Source organism: Erinaceus europaeus, chromosome 11 (genome assembly GCF_950295315.1).
Source record: "Erinaceus europaeus chromosome 11, mEriEur2.1, whole genome shotgun sequence".
Classification (NCBI taxonomy): domain Eukaryota; kingdom Metazoa; phylum Chordata; class Mammalia; order Eulipotyphla; family Erinaceidae; genus Erinaceus; species Erinaceus europaeus.
In genome coordinates, this window is record NC_080172.1 from 80,267,172 (window position 1) to 80,286,183 (window position 19,012).

The 19,012-nt window shown below is 37.0% G+C and overlaps 1 protein-coding gene across 1 annotated transcript in view; it reads right to left on the minus strand.

Moving 5' to 3' along the window:
- The window catches only part of DPYD (dihydropyrimidine dehydrogenase), a 944,675-nt gene that overhangs the window by 653,347 nt on the left and 272,316 nt on the right, over positions 1 to 19,012 (minus strand). The window contains exon 8 of the mRNA XM_016189943.2: positions 16,808 to 16,895. Coding sequence (XP_016045429.1) covers positions 16,808 to 16,895 — 88 coding nt within the window. The remainder of the gene's footprint in view (positions 1 to 16,807; positions 16,896 to 19,012) is intronic.

The window sequence follows — 19,012 nt, forward strand, 5'->3', positions numbered from 1 at the left end:
ATTTAAACCCAAATAACAATTATTCAATTCATCCACTGGCAAAGTTCAAGCTCTAGCCATTTCTGATCTGCACTATAAAACAGCTGATCAGCTAATGTTAACATATTCAGTCTTACCTCAAATCCATACCCTTACCAAAAATGTGCTCCATAAAACTTTCCAACCAATTTTATAGAATAGCATTCCAGACAGTCAGGCTGGGAGTACGGATCGACCTGCCAAAGCCCATGTTCAGCGGGGAAGCAATTACAGAAGCCAGACCTTCCACCTTCTGCACCCCATAATAACCTTGGGTCCACACTCCCAGACGGTTAAAGAATAGGGAAGCTATCAGGGGAGGGGAGGGGTTGGGATACGGAGTTCTGGTGGTGGGAACTGTGTGGAGTTGTACCCCTCTTATCCTATGGTTTTGTCAGTGTATCCCTTAAAAAGAAAAAAAAAGAATAGCATTCCAGAGTCCTTCCGTCATAAGTAGATGTTTCTTTAGCCTGTTTCTTGCATAACTTAGCACCTTAGATCAGCAACCTAAGAACCATATACCAGCATCACTAACCTACTTATACCATGCTAGTTCACTGAAAAACTGATGTCTTGAGCCCTTTGACATAAATAACTCCCTCTCCAACTTCTATTTTTTGTAACTCCTATAAAAACTATATACATATTCACACACATAATAAATCTGCTTTTTTTTTTTTTTTAAACAAGAATACTGGCTCAACCCTGGCTCTTGGTGCGGGGAATCAAACTTTGGACTATGTACCTAAACTCCCCCTAATTCCTAATCACCATTTCAAATTAATAAAGATACCACCATCTCTAGAGTAAACCTTCCATGATTTCCTTTGCCACGTTTTCACACTTAATTTCTTCTTTACTTCCTTCTTCTGTTTTTTGTTTGTTTATTTATTTGTTTGTTTTTGATAGAGACCTAAGTGAAGGCAGAGGAGAAGACCACTGCACTGAAACTTCTTTCAATGTTGTGGGAACCAGTGCTTGATTCTGGGTCATGCACATGGCAAAGTAGCTTGAGCTATCCCAGTGATTTAATTTACTGGCCCTACATTTAATTTCACATGGTCATGTATAGCATCAGACTCCTCCCCTGCCTCCCCTAAAACTATAGGCATCTTTCTGATACTCCACAGATTATATTTACTGTTTGATTAAAGCCATGCCTTTGGCTTCTTTTTAGCTCAATGCCTGTAGTGGCTTCCATTTAGCAATTCATTTTTTTTTTTTTTTTGCAGAACAATATTCCATTGAGACAATATGCTGTAATTTGTCTCACTTTCTTCTGTTGGTATTAACTTTTTCTTCTAGTTTTTCAGCTAGTATGTTTAAGATTTGTGATAGAAATCCAGAAAGCTCATTTGTGAGAGTGCAAATGCTTTGTCAGACACAAGGCCCAGCTTTAAGGCCAGCACCCACCACACTGAAAGAATCTTAGTTGCAGTGTTGTCTGTGTGTCTCTGTCTGTCTCCCTCCCTCTCCCTCCCCCCTCTTTCTCTCTCTCAACAGCAATAACAAAATGTCATCCCTAAGTATTGAAACCCTAGTGAAGATAAAACAAGATCTCTATATTATACAATACACCACATATATTGAACTATTGCTCTTTAGTATTTGGCTAGTTAAGTTGTTGATAAAATTTGAAGTCTTTTTCTATTACTGAGGTTTTAGCATAAAGCAAGATTCAAAATCAATACTCATAAACCTACGGCTTTTCTATACACAAATAATGAATCAAAGGAAAAGGAACTTAAGGAAGCAAACTTATTTACAATTAAATCCAAAAAGATAAAGTACATGTGAATAAATGTAACAAAAGAGGTAAAAGGTCTTTTCAATGAAAACTATGGGACATCATTAAAAGAAATAAAGGATGACCTAAAGAAATGGAAGAACATTCCCTGATTATGGACTGGAAAATGAAATCTCATTAAAACTAACCTTCCAAAACCAACATATAGATCCTATGAAATCTCTATAAAATCCCAATGACATATTTCATTGAAAATAAAGTTGAATAACATATCTAAAAATTCATGTGGAACTTTAAAAAAACACAAATAAAAAACACTCTTGAAGAAAAATGGAGGTATCACAATTACCAACTTCAGTTTATACTACAAAGCAATAATAATTATGGTACAGAGACAAAAATGGACACCTGGACCTGTTGAATAGGATAGAGAGTCCAAAACTAAACACACACGTAAAGGCATCTAGTATATGACAAAAACACCGAAATTGCCCCATGGGGAAAAGAAGGTCTCATCAGCAAATAGTGCTGCGAGAACTGGAGAGCCACATGTACAAAATGATGCAGATGACCTCTCCAACATATCCCAGAACCTCTCTTCACTAGAACCCTACTCTTTTAGGAAAAGGTAAAGATAGGTTAGGGGTAGAATCGACCAGCCAACATCCCTGTCTAGCAAACAAACAATTGCATAAGCCAGAACTTCTTTCTTTTGAACCTCCAAATGAAATTTGTTCCATATTCCCAGAAGGGGGATTATAGGGGAAGATAACCAGAAGTGTTAGAACCCCAAATCCACTGAGACCCAGAACTTTTATGACCAGGAGTCTTTGTTTTCTCCCATCATAAAAGGGAAGAGATTTAAAACAACATTTGAGGAAGTCAGGCCCTGTATCCCTTACCTGGGAGGGAAGAGTATAAAGGAATGACACCTGGAAGGTGTAATTGGTGCAGGTTTGGCTTAGAAATAATGTGAGTGGGGGGTGGGGGGGGTGGCACACCGGTTGAATGCACATGTTACAGTGAGCAAGTACCCAGGTTTGAGCCTCTAGTCCCCACCTGCAGAGGGAAAGCTTTGCAAGTGATGAAGCAGTGCTTAGGAAAGTCTCTCCCTCTCCCTCTCCCCCTCTCCCTCCCCCCTTTCCTCCCTGCCTCTATCCATCTATCTATCTCCCCCTTGCCTCCCAATTTCTGGCCGTCTCTATCCAATAAATAAATAAAGATTAAAAAATGTGAAGGCAAGGTATCAGAAGTAAATAAAAGGATATAAGAGACCTTTAAGTATCCTGGTTCCAGCCCCCAGCTCCCCACCTGCATGGGAGTCGCTTCACAGGCTGTGAAGCAGGTCTGCAGGTGTCTCTCTTTCTCTCCCTCTCTCTGTCTTCCCCTCCTCTCTCCATTTCTCTCAGTCCTATCCAACAACAACAACAATAATAACTACAACAATAAAACAACAAGGACAACAAAAGGGAATAAATAAATATATTAAATAAATAAATAAAATGAAACAGTCATGGGAAAAACATTCAGTGGAGTACTACTGAAAAGTTAAAAAAAAAAACCTATAGATCAGATTTCAGGCTCGGGGAAAAAAAAAACAACAAAACTAGTATACCAACAGGCCCTTTGGAATATAACTAATATAGGCCTACTCCCTAGCTACAAAAAAGAGACCCTTGAACTCATCTGCACTATTCCAGCCTTTGGGTTCATGATTAGTCAACAATTTCTTTGGCTTTATATGTTAACTCTCTTTTCATCCATCAGTTCCAGATGCTACCATGATGCCAACCAGACAACCCTGGACAGACAACCCCACCAATGTGTCCTGGAGCCCCACTTCCCCAGAGCCCCACCCCACTAGTGAAAGAGACAGGCTGGGAGTATGGATTGACCTGTCAATGCCCATGTTCAGCAGGGAAGAAATTACAGAGGCAGAACTTCCACCTTCTGCATCCCATAATGACACTGGGTCCATACTCCCAGAGGGTTAAAGAATAGGAAAGTTACAGGGGAAGGGATGGGATCCAGAGTTCTGATAGTGGGAATTAGGTGTAGTTGTTCCATTCTTATCCTATGGTTTTGTCAATGTTTCCTTTTTTAAAAAATATTTATTTATATTCCCTTTTGTTGCCCTTGTTGCTTTATTGTTGTAGTTATTATTGTTTTTACTGATGTCATTGTAGTTGGATAGGACAGAGAAATGAAGAGAGGAGAGGAGGGGAAGACAGAGAGGAGGAGAGAAAGATAGACACCTGCAGACCAGCTTCACTACTTGTGAAGTGACTCCCCTGCAGGTGGGGAGCTAGGGGCTCGAACCAGGATCCTTATAGTAGTCCTTGAGCTTTGCGTCACATGCACTTAACCCACTGTGCTACTGCCCGACTCCCCAACTTTTCCTTTTTATAAATAAAAAACTTAAAAATACATAAATAAAATAAAATAGCTAAAAAAGTGTTTTATAAACACTTCCCACTGCACACTGTATTTAATTTATACATTAAATTTGTAAGAATTTTAAAAATAAATAAATAATAAAACAACAACAACAATAAAAAAAAAAGACTGTATTGTATCCTTCAGGACAAAATGAATGGAACTGGCATTATTATGCTTAACGATGAAAATGAAAGACAACTATGGGATGATTTCACTCATGTGAAATATAGCTAATTGAAGCAAATAAATTTTGATATTTTTGTGTTAAAAAGATGTTGAAACAAAAGAGAAAGATTCATGAAAACTAGTAATTACTTTCATGAATTTTTAAACATAACATGTTTGTGCATGGGGTAAGAAAGTAGATATATTCATACAACCACAAATAACAAAAGGAGTGCCATATTCAGTTCTATAAGTGCATAAATATCTTCCGATGTATCAATATGCAATAAATACTTATCAAGATCAACATGACTCATTCATGTAGGAAGTTGAATTTTTAGTGGATATAAAAAGTATTGACTATACTGTAGGGAAAAAGACTGAAAATTTTAATCATTAAAAGGAATGGTGTGGTGGAGTCAGGCTGTAGCGCAGCGGGTTAAGCGCAGGTGGCGCAAAGCACAAGACCGGCATAAGAATCCCGGTTCGAACCCCGGCTCCCCACCTGCAGGGGAGTTGCTTCACAGGTGGTGAAGCAGGTCTGCAGGTGTCTATCTTTCTCTCCTCCTCTCTGTCTTCCCCTCCTCTCTCCATTTCTCTCTGTCCTATCCAACAACGACGACAACAACTGTAATAACTACAACAATAAAACAACAAGGGCAACAAAAAGGGAATAAATAAATAAAATAAATATTAAAAAAAAAAGGAATGGTGTGGCCAAAGATATAACTGTGGAAGAGAAAATGTTGTTTTTGATAAATGACTAGTGATCTGATGGTGAGAGAGGTCTATACTTGTTGGATTTAATGTGTAAGAGTGGATTTAGCCACAGGCCCTTTGGGAATATAACTAAAATATGCCTACTAGCTAACTACAAAATGGAGGACTCCCCAACTCTTCATCTGCACTATTCCAGCCTTTAGCTCCATGATTAGTCAACAATTTGTTTGGCATTGTATGTTAACTCTCTTGTCAACCACCAGGTTCCAGATTCTAGCAGGATGCCGACCAGATTTTCCTGGACAGACAACCCCACCAATGTGTCCTGGAGCTCTCTCTGCTTCCCCAGAGCCCTTCCACACTAGGGAAAGAGAGAGACAGGCTGGGAGTACGGATCGACCTGTCAATGCCTATGTTCAGCAGGGAAGCAATTACAGAAGCCAGACCTTCTGCCTTCTGCATCTCACAATGTCCTTGGGTCCATACTCTCAGAGGGTTAAAGAATAAGAAAGCTATCAGGAGAGGGGATGGGATACAGAGTTCTGTTGGTGGGACTGCGTGGAGTTGTACACCTCTTATCCTATGGTTTAGTCAATGTTTCCTTTTTATAAATAATTTTTTTTAAAAAAAAAGAGTGGATTTGGGCAGTTATTACATACTACTGGAAAAGATATACAAAAATAGAACTTACTCTGAATGAACTGGCAAATAATAAAATATTCAATACATGTATAAAGGATCTTTACTCAGTGTTACTGAGCTGGACAATGGTTCTCCCAGTTAAAAACAAATGTTAACATGCACAGGTACCCAAATGCAGGTCCCCACTTGCAGAGTATGGGGAGCATCACAAGTGGTAAAGCAGTACAACAGATTGTCTCTCTCTCTCTCTGTCTTTCCTTCTTTATTATCTCCTTCCTTGATTTCTTTCTGTTCTATCAAATTTAGAAGAAAAAAAAAAACGGAAAGCAAATGGTCTCATGAGCAGGCTATAACCTTGATGGCAAACCAACCAAACAAACAACAACGACAACAACAAAAAAACCAGCCTTATCTTAGAGGGGAGTTATTCAATATTAGAACAAGGTAACTGATTAGCCACTTGAGAGATAAAGGTAGCAAGATTACTCTTACTGATATATGTGGCATTATTTTTTCTGATTATAATTAAGCTATGCAGACTGCATGCCAGATTGGCTAGCTTAGAATCAGTACAGGTTCATTGAACTGGTTTCCTTTAAAGAGATGTTGCTTTTATTACCTCATGTTCCTTTTTTTCTCCCATTCTATATGTAAAACCGATCAACTTAACATCCTTTTGTCAGTGAAGATCTACTTTTGATAGATATGTTAAAATGATAAAAGAATAGTTTCTTCACATCTATTTTATCTTCTTCTGGGAGCTTTGCTTAAACTCATTAAGTGACGATGTAATGAAACCTCAGCTGCATTCCCATTTCCTTCATTTCTAAATTCTTGGGAATCATCTCACTGTTAGACTCACGTACTTATAAGTAGATCAGATAATATTGCACACATTTTGAAAAGTGAATAGACAAACTATTGATGCCTCTTTTTCAGTTTAAAATTAATCCAGGTCTGTTACTATAAATTAGTCTATTCAAAACTGAATATAGTCCTAAACAAATTTTTATCTGTGGACAAAAGAGGATAGTCTAAAAATCTTAGTACACATTCTTCTAAAAAAAAATTCCACATAAACTTAAGAATGTAATTATTTAAAAAAAAAAAAAAGAACTTAATTGGGCCTGGGTGGTGGCGCACCTGGTTGAGTGTACATATTACAGTGCACAAGGACCCAGGTTCGAGCCCCCTGTCCTCACTTGCAGGGGTAAAGCTTTGCAAGTGATGAATCAGGGCTGCAAGTGTCTCTCTGTCTCTCTCCCTGTCTGTCTCCCCCTTCCTCTCGACTTCTGACTGTTTCTAATAAAGAAAGAAAATTTTTAAAAAATTAAAGAATTTAATAATAACTTTTGCAAAGTAAAATTCTGACTGTAAAAGGAAAAAGAGCTTCAATAAAAGGGCACTAAGCAGCAAATTTAACTACACTTTCTCATTGGATTTTCTTAATTGTAATTATCTCTTCTTCAGTTGTTATATTTGGGAATAACCACATAAAAATCATTCATTTCTGATGGTGATAAAGAGAAAAGTGAACTAAATATAGAGTACTTATTACTTAATATGAGGTCACATGTATTAGATCCTTACTTTGAACGATTCAAAGACCAGATGTCATAAGCTATTTAGTTTATTTCAGATACCATGTTTGTAATAGTTTGTGTTTTATTATGAAGATTTTCATTTTTAAATCCCTACCTTCTTTATACACTGCTCAGTATTCTGCCACTATAAGTTCTCATTAAATTTTGTTAATATTAATTTCTTAATCATAAAATGCAGTTAAATCACTCTGATGAACTAGTAGTCTCATAAATCACTATTTAATTAATATCGGGGGGGGGGGACTGAATATCTCGTCTTTTAATGCACAGACCATAGGCTGAGTATATGTTCCTTCAATCTAAGCACTTAAGACTTGAAACGTGTAACCAGAATGAATTCTAACATGGTCTCAAATTGTTAATACATTTCTAATAATGATTTGTTCTTTAAAATGTTGACTTTTCTAAAAGCTTAGACCAGGGAGCACAGAAGCAACCGGTGGCGTTACTTTATAAGACACAGCTATATATAAATAATGTCAAAGGACATAAATTAGGGTGAGGTCACGTATGATACAGCAGATCCTTACAATGGGATTTCTAAAGTTAACCCAATTGCCAAATAATTTGGTTATAGCAATAACTATTGCCTGCCTTCTTAAACCCTAAGACAGCAGGAACCTTTTGCTTCCTCTATAAAGCCCATATTTCTCTCAGTCCTGGAACCTCTAGAGTGGGGCTCACTCTCCTGCATGCTTCTCTCAATTCATACCAACTGATACTGCATCTACTGATCCTAATTTAAACAATGTAATGCGTATCACCACGGCATGCTTCACTTCAAACTGTGTCCAGAGATGTCAGGCATGGAATATCAACCCCTAAACCTCATTACTTGGCCACCAGGTTTCAGATGCTAACATGATGCCAACTGGACTTCCCTGGGCAGATGACCCCACTAATGTGTTCTGGAGCCCCACTAAACCAGAGCCCTACCCCACTATGAGAGAGACAGAGACAGACAGAGACAGAGACAGAGACAGACAGGCTGGGAGTATGGATAAACCTGCCAATGCCCATGTTCAGCGGGGAAGCAATTACAGAAGCCAGACCTTCCACCTTCTGTACCCCATAATGACCTTGGGTCCATACTCCCAGAGGGATAAAGAATAGGAAAGCTATCAGGGGAGGGGATGAGATACAGAGTTCTGGTGGTGAAAACTGTGTGGAGTTGTACTCCTCTTATCCTATGGTTTTGTCAGTGTTTCCTTTTTATAATCTTTTTTAATGCAGTTAAATAATACACCCAGCTCTGACCTTGGGTCCATACTCCAAGAGGGATAAAGTATAGGAAAGCTATCAGGAGAGGGGATGGGATATGGACATCTGGTGGTGGGAATTGTGTAGAGTTATACCCCTCTTATCCTATGGTTTTGTCAATGTTTCTTTTTTATAAATAAAGAATACACACTCCTCAATATCATTGTAAGAGCTAGTAGATTAGATAACATTCAGAATTGGGAATGAAATATTTTATTTATTTCAGCTGCTCGCACTAATATCACTACCATTAATGTCATCATGTCCATTCATTCTACTGACAGAATATAACCAACTTTATAGCAATATAATATAATACATATTTCTCTCTGCAATTAAACTTTGTCATTGTACCATCCAAACTGCCACCATCTTTTTAAAACCCAGCAACTTTATTAGGTCAAATAGTCAAACCAGTTACATTAAAATTAGTTATTAAATTAATTTGAGTTCTTATTATATGTCAAGTACTTTAATAAATATTAAATGTCTATCAATGAATTATATAAAATTATTAACCTGTAAGGGTTTAATATTTAGTACCAGAAATAAACATACAACCTATCAATTATAATAAATGAAATCAATGTTATAATTAAATCATCTATAAAAGGAAATGAGCTAATGATTCTGGTTGTCCAGGTTAGCAAGTAAAGGCAGTAAATAGAAAATTATAAACAAAATTAACTTCCTGAATATGTGAAAAAGAAACATAAGTTATTCTAATGATAAGGTTAGACCACAAATCTAAAGCAGTTAAAAAGCTCATGTGGGTAGTGTCACAAGTGCAAACCCCACTCAAGACTGCCCCCCACCCCCTGCACTGGAAGAAGCTTGGTACTGTGGCATCTTTCTTGTTTCTCTGTCTTTGTTGCTTTTTTTGAACTGACAATGTCAGCTTTATGTAATGAAGCTCAGCAATAACAAAAACAAAACAAAGATGAAGTAACAATATCAAGATGTGATCAAGCAAAAACAGTACGGACACATGAAATAGCACAGTTGGATAATATGCTGTTTTGCCATGTTTGTAACCCAGTTTGACTCCAGTCCCCACCGAATTGAAGGAAGCTTTAGTGCTGTGGTCTCCTTCCCTCTCTCCTTCTCTCTCTCTCTCTCTCTCTCTCTCTCTGGCTGTGTCTCCTTAAAAAAATCAAAAATACCGAAACATGCTATGTAATGGCTAAGTGACAGAAATCATAAATTTTGACCAAATACCAAAGGAACTTCAAATACTTACTTGAAGTATATTTCTTATTTTGTCTCGATCCTTAGGGTAGAGGAGTTATTCAAGGAAGAATGAAGGGAACTAGGTGAAAGTGATGTAAACTGCAGCTAGGCCATGAACAGTATCTAAAGATAGAAAAACCACCTCTTACATTATATGGATATCAATGGTCAAGAAAGAAGACTTGGTAAAGAAGCCATGGAAATATCCAGTTGCATTAAAGGGGGAGACTAGTGACAGTAAGAAGTGAATTTAGAAGAAATCTTTGGGGGCAGATGGTGGTACACTGGGTTGAACATATCTGTTATGATGCTCAAACACACATTTGAGCTCCCACTCCACATCTACAGGGGATTCTTCAAGAGTAGTGAAGTGGGTCTGAAGGTGTCTCTCTCTCTCTTCTCTCTCTTCTCTCTCTCTCTTCCTCTCTTTTTCCCTCCATACCTCCTCTTAATTTATCTCTGTCCTATCAATTAAAATAGAAAAAAAAAAAGAAAAGTAAGGGCAGGGAAATGGTACTCAGGAGTGGTGGATTCATTGTCCATGCACAAAGCCCCAGCAATAATCTGGGTGGCAATAGAGGGTGGGGAGGGGGAACTTTATGCTATCTCAAGTAAATTAGAAAGCAGGGAAACAGTGGTTTCTTACCTGTACAGCATCCTCCTATAGTCCCTATTCCTTTGCGCCTATTGTGACTACGTAATATTGGATTATATTTCTCTTCCAACTATAATTCCTTGCCTCCTTCAAATATTGAAACAGAGTTCAGGAAAATAATTTGTTAAAAGAATAAAGTACTACTATTTAATCTAACTAGATCTCTTTCTCTCTCACGTATGCTTTAACTTTGAAGGAACAGTATATTTTATGAGAATGAAAAAGGTAAATGAACAATTACAACAAAAACATTTTGTTGCCCTTGTTGTTTTATTGTTGTAGTTATTATTGTTGTTGTCGTTGTTGGATAGGACAGAGAGAAATGGAGAGAGGAGGGGAAGACAGAGAGGAGGAGAGAAAGATAGACACTTGCAGACCTGCTTCACCGCCTGTGAAGCGACTCCCCTGCAGGTGGGGAGCCGGGGTTCGAACCGGGATCCTTATGCCGGTCCTTGTGCTTTGCGCCACCTGCGCTTAACCCGCTGCGCTACAGCCCGACAACAAAAACATTTTAAGGGGGGGAGGATGGACACCTTTGAAGCAAAGAGTAAGAGTTCAACTCCTTGCGTATCTACAGTTGTTCTTAAGCCTATTTCTCAAATATAACCACAGAAAGAACTTATGGGGTCTGGCAGTGGCGCACCAGGTTAAGTGCACATAATATGAAGTACAAGGACCCATACAAAGATCCGGGTTCTAGCCCCTGGATTCCCACCTGCAAGGGTCACTTCACAAGTGATGAAGCTGGTCTGGTGGTGTCTCCTTCTCTCTTCCTTTCTGTCTCCCCCATTCCTCTCATTTTTTCTCTCTGTACTATCCACTTTAAAAAATGGGTAAAATGGCCACCAGGAACAGTGAATCTGTAGTGCCAGCAGTGAGCCCCAGCAATTACCCTTTAGGAGTTGTACCCTTCCTACCCTATGGTTTTGTTAATTAATCCTTTCTTAAATAAAAAAAAATAATAATAAAATAAAAATAAAAATAAAGTAAAGCTGCATACATTAAAATAAATAAATAAATAAATAAATAAATAAATAATATGAGCACAAAAATTTAGTGGTGGGAACGGTGTTGAACTATTCCTCTATTATATATAATCTTGTAAATCACTAACAAATTAGAAAAAAATAAAGGAATTTTTTATGGTTTTTATTTTATGTGAAAGAAGTTTTCATAAGAGCAAACGAGAGAGAAAAAAATCACACCAGTGAGATACGTACAGCACAGGGATTAAAACTAAAACTCTGACATGTAAGTCCTACATTTCACCAGTGAAGCTGTTTCCAGGCCTTGATTATTATTTTACTTTCATAAGGAGGCAAGATCTACTCTCTAAATAATATAAAATTCCTATTTCCAAATTTACCCCTTCAAATTAACAGAAAAAGTTTGATAAACTAAATAAGTGAGCTTAAACTACAATATAGAAGCTTGGATAATAAAGAAAGTTTGTAAGGACATGAAGTTATCCAAGTAACATTCAGTTATATGGGAATAGAAAGGTCATGCAGTCCCAAAACAGCAATCAAGAGTGTCAAATAAACATTTCCTGGAGGATAAGGCTACTTGTCTTCCAAAGACATAAGCTGGTTTTTTTTTTTTTTCTTGACAGGATGAAACTTTCTTGTACATTTTTCACACAAAATACTGAAACAGAATGTTGCTGCATTCTACACATCACTAAACCAAAATGTCAAAAGATTCACTTCTCAGCATGGAAATGCACAGCAACATAAATATGAAAGGGCTCATATTTTAAAAGCTGTATTCACACCACCTCAGCGAGAGTTAAATGGAGTATTGTGATTGAATGCAGAATTATCAAATAACATATGTAAAAGGACTTAATGGAATAAAGTGAAGAAAGAAAACCTGAAAAATTATTGACTCTTGCTGATAAAAGATATGGCTTAAACCAATCAGAGTGATAAAAACACTTGATTCTTCAAAAATTTTAATGTAATATGCTTCATACACAATTAACTTAGAAATATTTCAACATATTGGTTATTTATTTGGCCCCTATCTCTTCAACACAGAGATTCTTTGTAAACTAAATTCAGAGATAGATTAAATTGCATTAAAATATATTACTCCAGACTGCTCTCCACAGAGGCTGTACCAATTTAAATTCCCACCAGCAATGCAAAAGGGTTCCTCTGTCCCCACAGCCTCTCTAGCATTTGTTGCTGCTGTCCTTTTTGATGTATGCCATTCTTACAGGAGTGAGGTGGTATCTTAGTGTTGTCTTAATTTGTATTTCTCTGACAATCAGTGACCTAGAGCAGCTTTTCATGTGTTTGTTAGCCTTTTGGATCTCTCCTGAGGTGAACATTTTGTTCATGTCCTCTGCCCATTTTTATATGGGGTCATTTGCTTTTTTGGTGCTAAGTTTGCTGAGCTCTTTATATATTTTGGTGATTAGTTTCTTGTCTGATGTATGGCATGTGAAGATCTTCTCCTATTCTGTGAGGGGTCTCTTTGTTTGTTTAATAGTTTCTTTGGATGTGCAGAAGCTTTTCAATTTGATGTAGTCCCATTGGTTTGTTTCTGCTTTAGTCTTTCTTGCAATTGGGTTTGATTCATCAAAGATGTCCTTGAGGTGTAGATGGGAAAGTGTTTTACCAATGTTTTCCTCTAAGTATTTGATTGTTTCTGGTCTGACATCCAGGTCTTTGATCCATTTGGAGTTGATTTTTGTTTTTGGTGAGATAAAGTGGTTCAATTTCATTCTTCTGCATGTTACAACCCAGTTTTCCCAGCACCATTTATTGAACAGAGCCTCCTTCCTCCATTTAATGCTTTGGGCCCCCTTATCAAACACTAGATGTTCATAGGGGTGGGGATTCATTTCTGGGCTTTCAATTCTGTTCCACTGGTCTGTGTGCCTATTTCTGTTCCAGTACCATGCTGTTTTGATGATGATGACTTTATAATATAGTTTAAGATCTGGGAGTGTGATGCCTCCATTTCTGTTTCTTTTCCTCAAGATGGTTTTGGCAATTCTAGGTGTTTTCAGGTTCCAGATAAATGATTGCAGTGTTTGTTCTATTCTCTTAAAGAAGCTTGGTGAAACTTTCATGGGTATTGCATTAAATTTCACAAGGCTAGACATGGACCTTCCATATGATCCAGTAATTCCTCTCCTGGGGTTATATCCCAAGGACTCAATAACACCCAACCAAAAAGAGGTGTGTGCTCCTATGTTCATAGCAGCACAAATCATAATAGCTAAAACCTGGAAGCAACCCAGGTGCCCAACAACAGATGAGTGGCTGAGAAAGCTGTGGTATATATACACAATGGAATACTATGCAGCTATCAAGAACAATGAACCTACCTTCTCTGACCCATCTTGGACAGAGCTAGAAGGAATTATGTTAAGTGAGCTAAGTCAGAAAGATAAAGATGAGTATGGGATGATCCCACTCATCAACAGAAGCTGACTTAGAAGATCTGAAAGGGAAACTAAAAGCAGGACCTGACCAAATTGTAAGTAGGGCACCAAAGTAAAAACCCTGTGGTGAGGGGTAGACATGCAGCTTCCTGGGCCAGTGGGGGGTGGGAGTGGGTGGGAGGGATGGGACACAGTCTTTTGGTGGTGGGAATGGTGTTTATGTACACTCCTAGTAAAATGTAGTCATATAAATCATTAGTTAATTAATATGAGAGGGGGAAAATTAATTGTATGTTTCAAAGTTTTTTAAAACAGAGACTTAGTCTTTTTAATACATAGTCTGTGTATTTGATATGCAGACTCTCTCAAAAGCCTAGACCAAGTAGATCAGAAGCAACCAATAGCACAGCTATATACAACATACTGGATACTGTACAGCAAACCCTAACCAAATGACTTTTCAAAGTTAACCCAATTACCAAATAATGTGATGATAACATTAACTATCGATTGTCTTTTGGAACCCTAAGACAGCAGGAACCTCACATCTCCACTATAGAGCCTCTACTTCCCCTAGTCCTGGAACATTTGGATAGGGCCCACTTTCCCATATGCCTCTCCCAATCCATATCAAATAATGTTGCATCTGTCGATCGCAACCTAATCAACACAACAATCGCCACCTCAACATGCTTCACGTCAGACTGTGTCCAGAGACTTCATGTGTGGAGTGACAACCCTTCAGCTTCATTACTCGAGTGAGACCTTTCCTTTCATAGTATACTCTAATTCCATTCCAGGTGGTTCACTTTCTAACAAAGTCCCAAAACCTAGATATACACCAGTTTCTGTGAGAGAGAGCATATGTTCACACGTATCCATAAACTACTGCAAAATATATACCTGAAAGCAAAAGTACACTAGAGTTTGCAGTGAGTACCCCCCTAACACTTCCTCTCCACTATTCCAACCTTTGGGTCCATGATTGCTCAACAATTTGTTTGGCTTCGTATGTTAACTCTCTTTTCAGTCACCAGGTTCCAGATGTCATCAGGATGCCGGCCAGGCTTCCCTGGACTGAAGACCCCACCAATGTGTCCTGGAGCTTCGCTTCCCCAGAGACCCACCCTACTAGGGAAAGAGAGAGGCAGACTGGGAGTATGGACTGACCAGTTAACATCCATGTTCAGCGGGGAAGCAATTACAGAAGCCAGACCTTCTACCTTCTGCAACCCACAAAGACCCTGGGTCCATGCTCCCAGAGGGATAGAGAATGGGAAAGCTATCAGGGGAGGGGATGGGATATGGAGATTGGGTGGTGGGAATTGTGTGGAGTTGTACCCCTCCTATCCTATGGTTTTGGTAATTTATCCTTTCTTAAACATATATATATTACTCCAGTAATGGAAAACATTTTTTACTACTCACTAGAAAGGAAAAATAAGATAATGAATTTCAAAGAGCTACTTGAGAATATCAGCAATATTTCAGACCTATTAACTGGCTGAATTTTCCACCTATTATTGAAAGTATTATTATTATACTTTTGTCATGGCCAGGACTTCATAGCTCCAGATCAACTTTTTTCAGGTAAGAAAGAGAAATGAACACATACCTCCTGATGTAAGAGTATGTGCTGGAACATGTGCCATACTCATGGCAAAGCAAAACTATCCAGATGAGCTAAATGAAGCCTTTTTGAATATGTACTTACTGAGAATAACAATAACTTACTGATACAAAAATTTTGGTATTAATAGAGTATAATTGAAACATAGATGCCTTATTCTGATATTATGATTATACTAATGAGAGGTTAAAAACTAAAATTGTCAGTTATTTTGCCTTTTATCAATAAAATTGAACCTAATGTACATTTATCTCTCTTCAGTTTGTATTTAAAGGAAGATAGTAAAGAGAAATAATGACAACAAAGGCACTTAAGTTTCGAAAAGAAAGAAGTTTCAATACAAACATTCAGAAACTAGAGGACTTGAAATTTATGTTAATTCCTTTTGACAATGATCCTTGTTAATAACAAAATGACAGTAATGGTATAAAACTTGGCAGAAACTATCTAATAAAATACATGGCATCTTTATAAGAAAATTCAGTAGATGATGAAGTATTACTAATGATTTCAAATTCAGTCTATAAGTTAAAAATGACAATCCCTTAGCAAAGTTATTCACTGTATGATCATTTAAAGACTATTTTTAATATCTGTATATACTTAAAATTTAGATATCTGTATTCAAACATTGTAAAATACAGTACAGACAAACAAACTAAAATACTTGAGAATAAACTTAATTCTCTTAGTATACTGTAATGGCTTACAGCATGAGTATCTGAGTAAATGAGTACAGAGTTCATGAGACAAAAAATAATTTAATCAACTGTTCTACTGGCTCTCACAATAAACAGTAAGCAGAAGAAAATGTTAGAAAATGCAACTGAGCATTTAGGAAAATATGGAATCACACGACAAATAAAGTACCTTATCATCTATACATTACCCGCATAACTTTAAGAACCATGATTAAATGTCTTTAAAATTCAACGTGAGTAAACTTTAGGCAGTTTGAAAAAATGAATAAGGAAACAATAAATTTAGCCAATTAAAATATAAACAGAAAACTAAAGAATCTTAATATGTCCAAGTTCAAATTCTGATCTCCTATAGAATAAGTTGAAACATTTTCCTAGAGATGTTCATGATGGTGGTGAGTGAATAAGAAGATACAGACTCTTGGTAAAGTTTATAGGTAGTGAGATAAGGCCACACAATGAGCTATAAAAATCAACACATAACTGGCATGTTCATTTTTATCTGTTTTCAAAATACAACCTGTCTCTATTATGAAAATGTCTGCAGGTAGTTAAATTTCTAGCTGTAAGTAAGAAGAGAATATTTAAAAGTTACTCACCTATTCCAATGAAAATAGCTTTGTAGCCTTCTTCTTTCAATGTGCTGAGAGTCATTTCATCTACCACAAGGCTTTTACCACAGATTATCTGTAACAAGCAGTAATTGAGTAACTTTTTAGCATTTGACTAGTTAAAACCCTAATCATTAGAACCAAAGGAATACAAACTCAACATATGGAATATATATGTCTTTCGATTCTCTTTATTTCTGTATATGTTTTTCAATGTACTTTATCTGTATAGAATATTTATTCACATATATTATGTGCATTAAAAATATTTTTATTTAAGCATATAGGTTTACAGATGAAAAAGTTATATAAATTAATATGATTTATTCATATGATTTATTTAAGTAAAAGTTAATTTCTGCTCTATATGTACTAAAACAAAGAAAAGTGAGTGTACTTAATATTAGGCATTGTAATCAGCATAGTTTTATGGGAGCTCAGAGGATAAGTAGATTCATTCTGACTAAGGTAAGTCATATGGTTCAGAATAATGAGATAGTGAGATTTCAATAAAAATACAGGAGTCTCATAGAGAACTATGTTCAGGAAAGATAAATAAATCCAGGAGGCAGAGGGTAGCGCTCCCTCTTAAGAGACATAGTACTGACTCAGGGTAGCGGTGCACTTGGTTGAGTCTACATATCACCATGTGCCAGGACCTGGCTTCAATTCCCCAACCCCCATCTATAGGTGGAAAACTTCAGGAACATTGAAGCCGAGCTACAGGTGTCTCTCTTTGTCCTCTATCTTTCTGTCCTCTCAATGACTCTCTGCCCTGTGAAATATAAGAAAAATAAAATAACTTAAAATAAAATGAAGATAGAAATAATACTTTAAAAAAGGCACAATACTTTGCTCACTTTCTGGTATGAGTCACCTTCCAGATCTGGTTCTATGGATTAAAGAAACAGCCAGGTGTCTAGGAAGAAGGACCATTCAACAACCTCATAAATACTTTAAAGTTCTCCCTTGTCCTTTTCCAAAAGAAACTATAGCCATTTTTCCAGATCACTGTACATTGGGAAAGAGGAATGATCATATATTTTAAGGACACTGGGGAGAAATTTTTCATCGATATCAATACCTAAAGATGCATCCTGGATGCCTACAGGGATGAGGTAAAAAAATGGAGCCTGACTCACAGCAGTCTCACTGAGATCAGAGACCCAGTTACTGATTATTTCCCCCAGTCTCCAAGTGTATAATTAAGCCTATTATACTCAACAGTTGAAATAATATCCACACTGGGTCTCTGGTTTGTGAAGTAATAGCTGTAATAATTGGGAAGGTGAGAAACTCTTGAAATCTTGGTCAAGAGAATTTGTCAAACACAGTATTATATCCTGAGAGTGAGTGTGAGAGGGAAGAGATGTTTCCATGTTACATGTCTGTTTAATTCAGCAGCTTATTTTTTCTATGCCAGATGATTTTTGGGCAATAACTGCAAATTACTACAGGCTAGATGAAAGAGGAGCCTTGATGGCAATTTCTGTGGCAAATGACTTATGATTGCTGGAACCAACTAATAAGGCCATAGCACATTTTTATGTGGCCATTGGTTTGATGAACACATATTTTCTATCTTGTTTCTGAGAAAAAGGAATCAGAAATGGTTTATATTTATGTGTGGAAAATATTTGTTTACAGTTTGCCTCAGGAATATATTGAGATATGCATACATATATACACATAAGCATGGATAAATGCACATGATGGGAAACAAGCTGACCATCTCACACAACCTCAGTGATTCATTACATTGAACACACACACACATACACACACACATCTAGATATAGATTGATAGATAGATATATAGATAGATAGATAGACATGATTGATAGATAGATAGATAGATAGATAGGTAGATAGATAGATAGATAGATAGATAGATAGATAGATAGATAGATAGATAGGACAGAGTAAGAGAATACTAGAAGACCAGTGACTTTTTAGGACACATGCACACCAGAGGGCAGAAGATAGGTCCCATAAAATTTAGGGAACAGCCAATCAGTTGACTTAGGAGTCTGCTTTTCAGATATATCAGCAGAAATTCTCTAAAATGAAACATTTTACAGTAGCACTGGTTTTTTAAAACATTTTTTATAACCACAGAGAAAGAAATATATGGGGTTTGAAAGACACCCTGTTCCTTAAAACAAAAGCCTATAAACTGGGACGTAGACGAAG